The sequence below is a fragment of the Botryllus schlosseri genome, chromosome 9 (genome assembly GCF_051294905.1).
Source record: "Botryllus schlosseri isolate E-star chromosome 9, Bs_hap1, whole genome shotgun sequence".
Taxonomy (NCBI): Eukaryota; Metazoa; Chordata; class Ascidiacea; order Stolidobranchia; family Styelidae; genus Botryllus; species Botryllus schlosseri.
Window position 1 is genome coordinate 19,643,895 of NC_137244.1, and position 13,021 is coordinate 19,656,915.

Genomic DNA, 13,021 nt, shown 5'->3' on the forward strand with positions numbered 1-13,021 from the left:
GCCAACCATGACCATTGAACGCTGTCGATGTGGTGACGTAAACGGTTCAGTAGTCATCGTTTGTACCGCGTGCTGTCGCCCACTAGGTTTGTTTGTAGAGATTTAAAGATTCAGATACAATAACTTTGTTAAAATAATCATTCAGTGACTAAATCCGCTACTTTGAAAATCTATTCACAGAGGATGGCTCCACGAACTGCAATCGTTGATCATTGCCTTTACTGCCACCGTGAGGCGACCTCTTAAAGCTGTCTTTCTGCCGTCCTGTGGCTCGGTGTCCGATCAATACCGAGAATGCTATTACCGAGAATGCTATTACCGAGAAGGACAATACCGAGAATGGACATTACCGAGAATGGACAATACCGAGAATGAACATTACCGAGAATGGACACCACCGAGAATGGACATTACCGAGAATGCAATATATTAGGGTTACCATATTTTTGTGAAGCAAATTCCGGACACTCTTTAGCGCCCACTAGCGGATTTAAAATGAGGTATAACACATTGTCTGTTAATATGACGTCACACTAGCAAAATATTGCCAATCGACTGTATACAGAAATGGAGAGGAACATAGGTCATGAATTGGGCCCTCTGTAATGTGAGCTATGGGGATTGCTACTTGCTGGGGTCCGCAATAGATTTATCCACGGACCGGATGAAATCGTCTGGCGGGCCGTGTCTGGCCTGTCGGGATTGTGATTGACAGCCCTGCTATACTGATTGGAAACAACATTTTCTCTGCCCCCTTCCGCCCCAAAAACACTGATCTTGGGCCCACCATAGGGTAATCGATGTAACTTTCTGGGCACTTACTATGCATTTGGCTGTTAAACTTTATGAATGAACTCTGTCAATAATATTGATTCTTCCATATATTAGGCTACTATAAAATGCACAAGCAGGTTTCACATCCGGTGATTTCCAACCTTTTATGGTCGCGACCTCATTTCCATCTTGAAAATGTGTCGTGGCCCAGCTCAAAACTTGAATGAGCTGATTACTAAAAAATTTCAGCTTGCCCAAACTTACTCATGGCCTAGGAATCTTATTACGTCCAACATCATGACGATCCCAAGATAAAGGCAAACGATCCCAAGATTTGGAACCACTGTCTGTGACTGAAGCGTCCAATAGGCCTTAACCAACTCCAGGAATATACCGTTTGCTTATATAATTTGATTTATTTCAGTAAATGATGGTTATTTATATTTATTTTTGATTGCATTTTTTGGTGAGGGTGGTGCCTGGTGCCCATACTAATATCAATATACGTTGCTTTAACTCGCGGGCAGCGCGAAGAAGAATTTAGAATAGCATAAATCTGCTTAAAAATAATATTGTTTCTGTTGATTTTCAGCCTACTTCAAGCCTTCAAAATTCCGGACATTTAGGCATATTTTAGAAATTCCTCCCGGACGCAGATTTTCCAGTGAAATTCCGGACATGTCCGGGAAATTCCGGACGTATGGCAACCCTACAATATATGCAATATGCGGGCATGTTATGCATATGAACAGCTCGCGTGCATGTATCACGGCGTTGCCACATTCGGTATCGATTATCCGGTATAAATTTCTTGACAACGACCGTCTCAATAAGCTAGATTCTTGGCATTGGCCATTCTCGGTAATGTCAATTCTCCGTAATGTCCGTTCTCGGCAATGTCTATTCTCGGTAATGTCCGTTCTCGGTAATGTCCATTCTCGGTAATAGCATTCTCGGTAATGTACATCTCGGTAATAGCATTCTCGGTAATAGTATGGAACCCTGTGGCTCTTGGTCACCAGCATGATGAGAGCATCTTCATCAGCCATACTGGCCAATATATATTTGCATACATAGATGTATGATACCATATAGATATAATATATGCAGCAGTCATAGAATCGTACGGGCTTTATCAAATTACCTATAGTTTTGCTGCTCGAAAACTATCGAGATTAACCTCCCGTTTTAGAAGAGAAATACTGAACATACGCTGCCTTGCAGAGCAGTTTCTCTTTACTGTCTCATTTATCAGAACAATGCTATTGGGAAAATATTAAACGGCGAAGCATTATACCATAGGCCTCCCTTCACCCTTAGACCACCTTAAACTCTGCGAGCTCCGAAAAAAAGCTTATTTTCGGGGCACCCAGTAATAAATCAGAGCTAGACCTACCGCTCATCCAATGTCCTATATTCGGATATTTATGGCGTGGTGGATCTAAAGCGACTTATTTATAGAGGCATTGTGTAGACTGCATCTGATTACTCATACGCCCACATGCAACAGAAACAGTCGGAATAACAATAATATTTGATTGCAGCCATGCGGGAGGTCGAGATGAGGGGAGAGTGTTCTTTTCCCAATCCTGATCATACACTCCGGTGCATTACGAAGGATTTTATTTTGCGGCATATGTATATACGATAAGTTTCTGTTACATGAGACGTTGCCAATGCGATTTAAAATAATCAGACCACGCTGTATATCGTATGTTCCAACTCCCATTCATCTTGATGCTAAACAATTCTTTTTGGATTATTTGACGGTAAGTAAATAGCCCAGGTATTCCATCACAATTCTTATCCTCGTTTACGGATATTAGGAATAATTTTATCTTGCATGGATAATGGTATTTAAAAACAATTGGATCTGAATTATAGCCTACTGGCGTACTTGAATATTAACTTTGTGCTTTGTGCTGCTGCTGGCATAATGATACAGTTTTAAGTACTATGGTTGCCATATTTTGGAAATCTGAAAAGAGGACACTTTTTCAGAATTTTTAGACTTGCAAAACCGGTGGAAAATTCTGAAAATTGGTAAATTTTCCCACTTCGTGGTCGGTTGACTAAAAAAATGTCAACTTTCTCGGTCAGCACCCAAAATACGGTTTCACCCTTCACATTTTCGAGTGGTTGATTGAAAAAAGGTCATCACTGGCCCAGCTCCCGAAATACCCGCCTGAGCGTTACGTCGGTGCTGATTTACGGCGTCTCAGTCGATTTCGGCCGTAAATTTGACCTAAATTCTCCAAAAAGAGGACAAAAACTCAAAAAAGAGGACAAAAGGGTGTCCTCCGAAGACGCTTTCAAAAAAGTCAAAAAAGAGGACAAATCCTCTTAAAAGAGGACGTATGGTAACCCTATTAAGTATGCATTTGTAAGATATTTACGGTGTGGCTTTGCACAATAATGGTCTCGTGTTCGTTCATTCCGTGCACTTCGAAATTATGCTTGAAGCCTCCCCCGCTGATAATAGGTCGCGAGAGGAACGCGGATTTCTCAATCGAAGAGACAATCTCTGCTATTCAGGAGTCCCCTTCCTATCGGTTTGCCCATGCTCTGGCGTCAAAACGAATACTGTCCCCGAGAAAGTTGTCGCGACAGTAATTTTTGCTGACATTGGAAAATCAACAACTTGGAGGGTTTGTAACCAGCTGTGGTCACCATTCGGCACAATTGATTCAGTGTTACGTCCTTGGGGTTTGCCTAAACCTTGCAAATTTATATACTATATATTGGCGTGGCACTAATTATATTCGCAAACATCACCCTTGCCACCAGTGATGAGCGGATAGTGCTTTTCGAGACTCCCGATCCCTCCGACAACTTTAGTGTCTGAAGAAAACTCCCTCCGACTCCGAAGAGCTCAATCCCAGACTCCGAGATACTCCGATGAATCTCGTCAAGTGTCCGAAACATAATTAATTAACTACAGACAATGCTCAACGAAAATGCCTTGCTAGATCACTAGGTTTAGATAGCTCGTGGCCAATCATACCATTTTAACCATATCATTAGAGTGGCAAGCATGGTACGCTTGGTAATGTGTTTTACTAAATAAATGTGATAATATGGTTGGCCTTATAGTATTGTCTACTCTCCAGTCCCAATTGCAGTGCAGATGGCTGATTTTTATGCACTTGGCAATCATTTTTGCATGTTACCCGTAATATTACAACTTTACAAAGTGTCAACTGTCTGTGTTTTGGTTTTTAATCATAATCAATAGTGTATTCTGGTCAGACCTATATCCAAAGATATCGGAGACAAAAGTTACAATACTCCGAAATTCTCCGAAAAAATATCTGTAGTAAACTCCGACTCCGCTCCGACTGTCACAAAATCGGCAAAACTCCGCTCCGAATCCAATCCGACTCCGCTCCGATGCTCATCACTGCTTGCCACACCAGGAACATGAACGTCAATATAATTGGAAATATCGGCAAATCCAATACATTACTAGTATTTCCCTTGATCCGTTTTCGAGACATATCGTTTTAAACAATTGTACATCGGATATATGGTCTGTACTGTGTGGAAGAGTCGTATAGAACGAATGCTTTCCCATTTTGCGCAATTCGAAAGTCCTTTCGCAATGTCATCAATTCCGCAAACATCGGGATCCATGATTGTATAGGTCTATGCGTAATAGTGACTTGTGCTCGCACTATTTTTAACGACCGTCTCGTCGCTAATATTGCGCGGTGCGGTGGTTTGCGATACGCTTTGTAGTGATGACGGCCGGCCGTCGTTATATTGCCGGATCCGTGGTTTTTCGCTTTGCACGGCATCAGACGCCCTTTCCAATCCGCAAATGACACACATAGGCCAATCGCATTCACTAATAGATTCACGTCGTACACAGCATTTGACAGTAGTATGGCATCTGTCGCTAAATTGACCAGGGCGGCGATTATATCCGATACAACGCAAAACAGTGTAGTCACCAAGACTCGAGCGATATTTTTTTTTATGTCGTTGTACCCTCGCGACTGCAAAGGCCTGGTCATCTTCTTATGTGCCTTGCCAACGGAACAACACGACCAACGCCAGCAACATCCCTTGAAATAAGATTGTTATTATGAGAAGTCCTATCCACGGAAATATCGCTGGAATGCAGGAGGATTCAATTTTGCATCCAATAGAGGATTTCGTGTATTGTCTTGTTAGCAAAAATGATATTCCAATCCCACCTTCACCGATCACCATCAAAACAACGATTGACCAGCTGAAAAACTTGGTGAAGGTGTTGCCCATACCTGCCAACGCGGGATGAATATAGAACACCCTTTGCCTCGACCACAAAAATTCATAAATTGCTGCGATCGGAGAAGCGTAGAGTACGATCTGAGTCTTCACGATTACGTTGCACAGCTCCGACGACTTTGAACCAAAAATTAACTGCATCTGTTCCGACGCGATTCGTAATGTCACTAAAATGGCTGCAGCAATTGTCATATTTTGGGGCTCCGTGGATCTGTTGTTGATCGCATTTTCGACACCAGTTTTAGATCTCTTATTGGTGGCTGGGCGTTGCTGTGTGTTACTTGGGAGTGATCTGCGTTTATGATTGAGCAATGCTATCGTAATGCAAACAATTATTATGAAACAAGATATATTAACTATTTCTAAAGCGATCTAAGCAGGATATATGTTAATGTCGGACAAGGACCATTCTCCATTCGTTCCAAGTGCTTCAGTTTGGTTTTGCATTGAAACCGCGGTGTCAATGTTGCCTGCTAAGCTGATCTATGATAACGTATATTAATATCGATCCAGTATAGATCTGCTGCGAAAAGAACTGCTATAATTTGCAGCTATCGTTTTATCAAGCATAAATATATATCCTCGGAAACACACGCTCTTATAATGTGCGAACCGCATTCGACATCTTCAAGGACCAACATCGCTACACGCTGGTGTCGTGTTGGTTCCAGATTAACCCGACTTATATAATGTTTTCCATGACGGGTTTACGTTTGGAATATTATGAAGGGAAAGATTCTTATCAAAACAGTGCAAGCGCACCGAGGTAGTGACATAGGTTAAACATTTTTACGAAATGAGGCGTAATGTATAACCTGTCCTGTATGCACGTTGAACCGGGAAACAATGTTTATAGGTGAAAAATCATTCCTCTCTACGTCATGTGAGCTTTTCCAAATAAAAGTGAAACGCTAATGTTGGAAACGGATGATTGGAGAAAAGCAACTTGTTACGCACGTTCCTAAATAGGAGACAGTGTGACAAGTGTCCACTGTCCAAAGTTGTATTTCAAGAGTCCATCGCTTTCATTTCGCGATAATTGTGGTATTGTCGCATACAAAGAATCACGATTGGCGATATTTTCTGGCGTGTTGTTTGTTTATCGTGGCAAACAAATTAAGTAACAGAAATTAATGTCGGTGGTGGCATATGGGAGTGGCGAATGGTGCACAGAGAAGCTCTGATGCTTCCATGCAGGTCGACGATCAAGGACGAATTCGAAATCCCCCCTGATTTTCTCGGTATTCATCGTTTCATAAGATGCTTATATGCACTGCACTTGCACATATATGACAAAAAAAGCGAATGTCGGGCTCGCGGATGGGGGTACTCATTGTCCGCCTGACATGACGCTTTATTTCAGTGCTTTGCCATCTCCATGCTTATACAGAGGTGGCCAATACTTACTCAATTCCATTTGTTTTCACACGACTTCCACATCTAATTCACAATTACACCTACTTTTTACACGGTGGACTTTTCAACGTATTAGCAGTAGTATTGGGATTTGGGTTCGGTTTGATCACTTTTATTAGTGTAACAGTCAGAGCATAGTGTCCTATATGGTGTCGACACAGGCAAATCTCACGCCTCAGTGAAATTGTATCACGTCACAATTTCCATTTGACTACAGGCAATTTGACGGTCATTTTTGACCGGCTTGCCGAGCATTAAATTTGGTAAAACGGGTATCAATCGAAAGCTGACTCTGCACTGATTACGAAAATATAAATTTTATTCCGCCCGTGTCCCTGGAACTCCCACAATCAGCCTCGACTTTTTCATTGTTATGGAGATTGGCATTGGGACGCAACAATGCTGTCTGGCGAAACGAAAGAGTAGCTCAGGACGTAACAATGCTGTCTGGCGAAACGAGAGAGTAGCTCAAGAGAAAAAGAGCCAGACACCATTGTGGCGTCCCAATGCCAATCTCCATAACAATGAAAAATTCGAGGCTGATTGTGGGAGCTCCAGGGACACGGGCGGAATAAAATTTATATTTTCGTAATCAGTGCAGAATCAGCTTTCGATTGATACCCGTTTTACCAAATTTAATGCTCGTCAAGCCGGTCAAAAATGACCGTCAAATGACCTGTAGCCAAATGGAAATTGTGACGTGATACAATTTCACTGAGGCGTGAGATTTGCCTGTGTCGACACCATATAGGACACTATGGTCAGAGCAACTGGTGCAAGCATTTTCTATCTGTAATTGAGTAATTTACGGAGTTACTTTTGATTGAGTATCAACGCTGACTACTCTGACCAGCTGTGTGGTCAATGGTCATGTTCACGAGTGAATCGTGATGTCATCCAGTCAAGTTCTGCATCCCTCTGTTCTGTGGAATTTTCAAAAAGGTATAGCTTTCGAGGCAGACCGGTGCGGTACCTAAATTACCTCTACCCGATAAATGTTGCTTGCCGCCAATACCAGCCGACAAGGTCAATCAGACAATCACGGTGCTGGGTGTTGGGTTGGTGAGCTGACCGAAATACTGTATTTGTATTGAATAAGATTTGCAATAGAATGAAATGAAATTATGTATTCCATATTGCAATATATCATGCATTCAAGCACTACTAGGTATACGTCACCAGTGACAAGCTAATACTGGCCTATCTTATGAATAAGACCAGTGAACAGCATTCATGATCTGCATTCGTGTTACGTCATTGACGATACCTAAGAGCGGTGACGGACTAGGAGAATTTCGGATTACCCATACTCACACGAAACCTGAAGCTCGAATCGATTTGTTCGCTTGCTGTAACGTTGCGGTGATAATATTCTGGTTTTATGGCTTCACCATGTAAAACATAATATGGTGGCAAACCAGAGATTGTTGTAGTGAAATGTCAAGAGCTAGAATTCTGTCTGTGTTCAAATCTACCCATCCCTATTTTCAAAATATCACAGGCTCTACCTCGAACGGGTTACACACAGTGCTGCTGGACAAATTCATTCAATATACGGTAGCGAATTAGAACCGTTTATTGGCAAAATCAGAACATACAGAGTGGATGCAATGTTCTGTAACTATAGTATCGTGTTACAGTACAGTCTGCCATTCATTATTCTATGCTACGGCATAATCAAAATCATACACAGTGGTGGAGGCAGAAGTATTGCTTACACGCGTCAAATAGGCTATCGGTTACTTGTCGTCGTCGAGCGCAGCAATGGCACCATACTGAATCTCAATTCTTCCGGTGAATTCGTTTTACTTTTTCACATTCCTTTTGTTCCACAGTACGTTCCCGTCGTCCGAATCATATTCAGTCGGACAGGACGCGATTCTCCTGAGCATGTTTTGGTATCCGTAGAAGTCGTTCGCTGCGGTCGACGAGTTGTTGTTGAACTGCGACGGTTTCTCGTATGCCTCGGCGAAGCCTTCGGGGCTGCTCGGCGGGTCGTAAGGCGGCGGTCTCCGCTTCAGTGTTGGTTGGCTGGCTGGGAATTGTTTTATGCTGTAAGTTGCGTAATCAGCGCGGCGCTGATGCCTGTCGACGACATTGCCGGTAGAGCCGTATACTGGGGCGTCGTGTCGGTAAGTTTTCGTCGTCGGCAGTGAATCGTCGTCCTGAACGAATAATACCATTCAGTTTTACGCCTCCATGACCAGAAGTGCATTGCATGGTCAGTAACGAAGCATTTCTACTGTTTTGGAGTACCCAAGTAAGTTTTGCCTATACTTGCACCACTTACTCACACTTATTTACTATACCCGCACGAAATGCGTCCTGTATCACGGTAACTACATATATATTTGAAGATTGCACATATTTCTAGTGTCATCAGTTGTTTTGCGTTAGTCACGAAGATACGTACAGTAATTTCGAAAGTAGCCACCTCAGATTAACTGCAAAAAGGATGTGAACCCCGATCAAAACTACTTCCACTTGAAGTGGTTTTGATCAGTCTTGGAGATAGTTACTGCTATACTTGTACTTGGTTACAAATGTAATGCGTTACGTCTATTTCTACTTGAGTAACAAAACAACGCTGAGCACTTTGACCCCTCTGTGCTCATATCACTAACAATAATGTATATGATAAAGACTTTATCATAAATTTCAAAGTCGAAATTCTGGTACGGGACAATTTTTGCCTTCTGTATAACTAGGCTAGCTGGACCAATGGTTACGCTAGTTTTTGTTATTTGCAGCATTTATCTATTTGCGTTGAGCGTAACCGAATGCGACTCGGGGGACCTTCTGCGTCATTCGATTTGATATAACCGTTCTCTAGGTCTCGGAACGACTTAATCGACGGGAAACACCGTGAAAGTGAATTGCTACCAGAGCCTATCATATGACGAGCAATATATATCCAACTATACTATACGTGATACCAAAAAATTATTCCCATATTCAACCAAAACCTCCACATTATTAACAATTATCAGGTGATTAGATGTCATTAATCGGCAGAATCAGTAAATTATGCTTCGAAATACACTCTAAACCACCACCAGTGACGTCTCGCTGCCGCTACTTACGTCAACCTCCATCGCACTGGGTAAATTGTCCACGAACTCCCCAAATATCTTTTTCCTCTTCTCGATCACACACTGGCGCACGATGAAGGCGGTAACGGCGATCACAATCACTATAATAGCGATCAGAATCATTGCTATTTGCGCGTCGGAGAGTCTGCTGAAGGAGTTGGGGTTGTTCCATTTCTTCGAATCGTATTGGGGCGCTCTACCCTCTAGTAAGCTTCCGTCAAATGCAGAAGCAATTGTTGTGGTGGACTCCGTTTCAACGTCTGTAACTGTTATTATATAATTTAACGTTCGTGATACTGTGTGATGTAGGCATTGAAACATTGATCTTTATGGTTTGATCTATATGTTTTAGATATATCAGGAACAATTCTATCATTATACGCGTAATGCGGTTTCTTGCATATCACGTTTCCTTGCGTCTGCAAATTGCTGTGCGTCCTTTCGAACCACTGCAAAGTGTCTATACCGTATCACCGAGGAAATAATGTGATTGTGTATGTTTTCGCGTCATCATATTTCTGCATTTGGCCATTATTGCGACCCAGATTGAACATTTCGAATGCACGGATAAGTAACCACCTGGACCGTGTGCCGAGACAGTTCTCACTGTCATTTCGCAAATCGAACCAGAACCTGACATTAGGTCTAGATTGGTGCTGTATCAATTCGTGGGAGGGAGCTAAAATTGATGGGTTGTCAGATATATCTTCGTGGATCAGTGACCAAAATCTTACGAGGTCATGAAAATATACAGCTGTGTTGTATTCAGATCCATTCTGATTATTAGCTGCGAGAGTAAATGATATCTCATTAGAATTGGATGTATTTAATTCGTCCTGTTGTTGGTTAGGAAATTAGTGTTATTAAGGTAATAATCACAATACCGTCTGAAATGTTATTCTCTTCATACGAGGGATGGTGAAGGCAGTCACCGCGGAGGCATTACTAGTTAATAGGGGTCCATTAGTGCGTGCCTGCAGGTACGAAATTCTACGAAACAGCGCATCGCCTGGAGTTGGAGGACTTGTACTACGGTTGTCGTATGTAAAATGAACCGATGAATAAACTATATTTTCAAAGTAGTTTCAATGCAACACTGATCCCTAAATTTACGAGATGATCTCACCTATCAATGATGCTCTCTGCAAGATGCCAGAGAATGCGACTGGTTCACCGCACACTGTCATACTGATTTGGCTTAGCATCTGTCCTAAGATTTCAGGGGGTGACGAGCAAGTTATGTCGAACTGTTTTGCTCTTTGCGTGCCCCTCAGTTCGGATAAAAATTTGTAGTATTCCGTGACTTCCGAGCCGCAGCAATCCCATTCATTTTTCTGATCTCCCCTTTGTAACGTAACGGTACCGTTGTTCGACACGATGTGCTGGAATAGGCTGGCTTTCGGAACTGTCAATTGATTTCCTGATATGTCTAATGCATGTAGGTGCGAAAGACTCTGGAATGAAGCATCCGCTATCGCTGATATCTGAACAGTGGAAATGTGTGAATATATGGTGTCCTCTTACATAGAAATAATCTTCCATAACAATGTACCTGATTGTTTGATAAAATGAGTGTACGCAACTCTGTCAAGGCTGCAAATTCATAGCCAATTTTTGTAAGCTTGTTGTCACTCAAATCCAAGTACGCCAAACTAGGCACGTCTGCGAATACTGCGAAGGATATTTCGTAGACGGAAGAATCTGCCAATATGAGACTTTCAAGCTTAGAGAGTCCGTAAAAAATTCCATCTAGCAGACCTGAATGAATAAAAAAACGTTGATTTAGATTTCGGGCTTTCGGCAGAAATCAGTTGACGTCGTTTACAACATCGACGCGTGTTGATCACAATTGAGATCGCAATGGTATATGCAAATGTCTTATGTATGTTATCATTAATTTGAACCGTGTTAATTTACTTACTTGATAAGTCATTTTTACTGAGATCCAAGGTTAGCAACTGTGATTGACCCTGAAACGCTCTGCTTTCTATAACCTCGACTCCCGTCCCACTCAGAAAAAGTTGAATCAACGACATATTTCCGAGTTCATCAATCTGAGATGATATATGAACCAAAGAATTGAATTAAATTGAGAATTTAAGGCTTAGTTACATTACAGGCACGAAGAGGAAGCTAACTAATAGGTCTAGCTTTCGATATATCTACGAATCCATGCAGCTTAATGCTGGGTCTGACGTCTAATTATGAGAGTTAGCATACATTTTCAGAATTATAGTTACGTGTTTATATATTATATAACACGGTACACATCGCTTGATATTGCTTAATTCTCACCTGTTTTTTCAAAAGAATAGATCCGACCATATTCGAATCAAGATCCAAGAAAGTCACGTTCGAAGGGAGCTGCATTGGCAGCGATGTAGCCCCTCTACAGTACACGTAACCTTTCCCTGAATATTCGCAATCACACTGCGAATTCGGTGGTGGGCACGGAACAATAGATATTGCTGGGTCAAACCAGTAAATCCACAGTATAAGCAGGGTGTTCTTATGCACTGCCATATTGCTTTGAGCCGGTATAGAGACTCTTGCCCGTCTTGGATACAGCTTAAATGTTGAAGTCTATAGCTGGTCTATCATCTACAATAATAGATGACGTCTTCGTGATAATGTATAGATACGTCATTTGTAATATAAAGACTACTATATGTCATCTCCACGATTTCAACGACTGCTAAAATGTCACCCATGATACCGAATATGCAATTATGCATGAATATCTCGCGGCTGATTTACGTGAAACGCCGCCCGCAATATCGCTCTTATATATTCTACTGGCACAAACTTGGTCGAACTCGTATAGTGAGCACTAATGATCTGACTATCGGTACACACTATATGCTAGCCCTTTAATTGTAACCCATTGACTTCTTTCTGCCTATACCTTCGTGGTACTGCAGCAATCTGTAATATAAGATAAAATTGATGCTGCCGTGTCGATATGAAAAAAATTGTCACATATTATTTTCTGGTCCAGATCAATTTAGTGTCATTCTAGAAATTACTACTTCCATTGAATCGCGGATAAATAATGGCATCAAGATTATGGCCAGGATCCAATTATATCATCTTCGATATCAGCAATTATGTGTTAATTGCTAACTGGACGTCACATAAATAGCTACCAATTTCCTTTGATGGAGTTACTGACGGTCATAAGTCCTATCTTTCGCAGCGAATGTGTCGCGCAGGCAACTTTCCGCGACAATTGTAACAGACGGACTGCGGAACTTCCAAGTTGACATTTCTTAGTATCAATTGAAGTCAAATTATTTGTACATGTACCTCTCTTCTCCTACGAAGTCACTTTGACACTAGACGGCCTGTCCTCGATTCGATATGATTATATCGTCGATTTCACATGATTATATCGCCGATTTCACTGATTGCATTCCAATACCAGTACTGTTATTTAAATGATATACTCAATTCAGGTGAAGCGCTGC

At 41.7% G+C, this 13,021-nt stretch overlaps 1 protein-coding gene and 1 pseudogene across 2 annotated transcripts; both read right to left on the reverse strand.

Annotated features, from left to right (window-relative positions):
• Positions 1-2,177: 2,177 nt before the first annotated feature.
• On the reverse strand, positions 2,178-6,591 carry LOC145446331 (uncharacterized; annotated as a pseudogene).
• A 1,424-nt stretch (positions 6,592-8,015) lies between these two features.
• LOC145446328 (uncharacterized) lies at positions 8,016-12,928 on the reverse strand. 2 transcript variants are annotated; one of them, XM_080324588.1, is made up of 6 exons: positions 11,850-12,928; positions 11,476-11,608; positions 11,107-11,312; positions 10,681-11,038; positions 9,546-9,814; positions 8,016-8,627 (listed from the first exon to the last, which is right to left on the reverse strand). In XM_080324588.1, the coding sequence occupies exons 1-6, from the start codon at positions 12,075-12,077 to the stop codon at positions 8,268-8,270; spliced, it is 1,554 nt and encodes a 517-aa protein (XP_080180714.1). In that variant the 5' UTR covers positions 12,078-12,928; the 3' UTR covers positions 8,016-8,267. The 2 variants fall into 2 exon arrangements, with proteins under 2 accessions (XP_080180714.1, XP_080180713.1); XM_080324587.1 differs by having other exon boundaries at positions 9,546-9,820; positions 11,850-12,480.
• Positions 12,929-13,021: the final 93 nt, after the last annotated feature.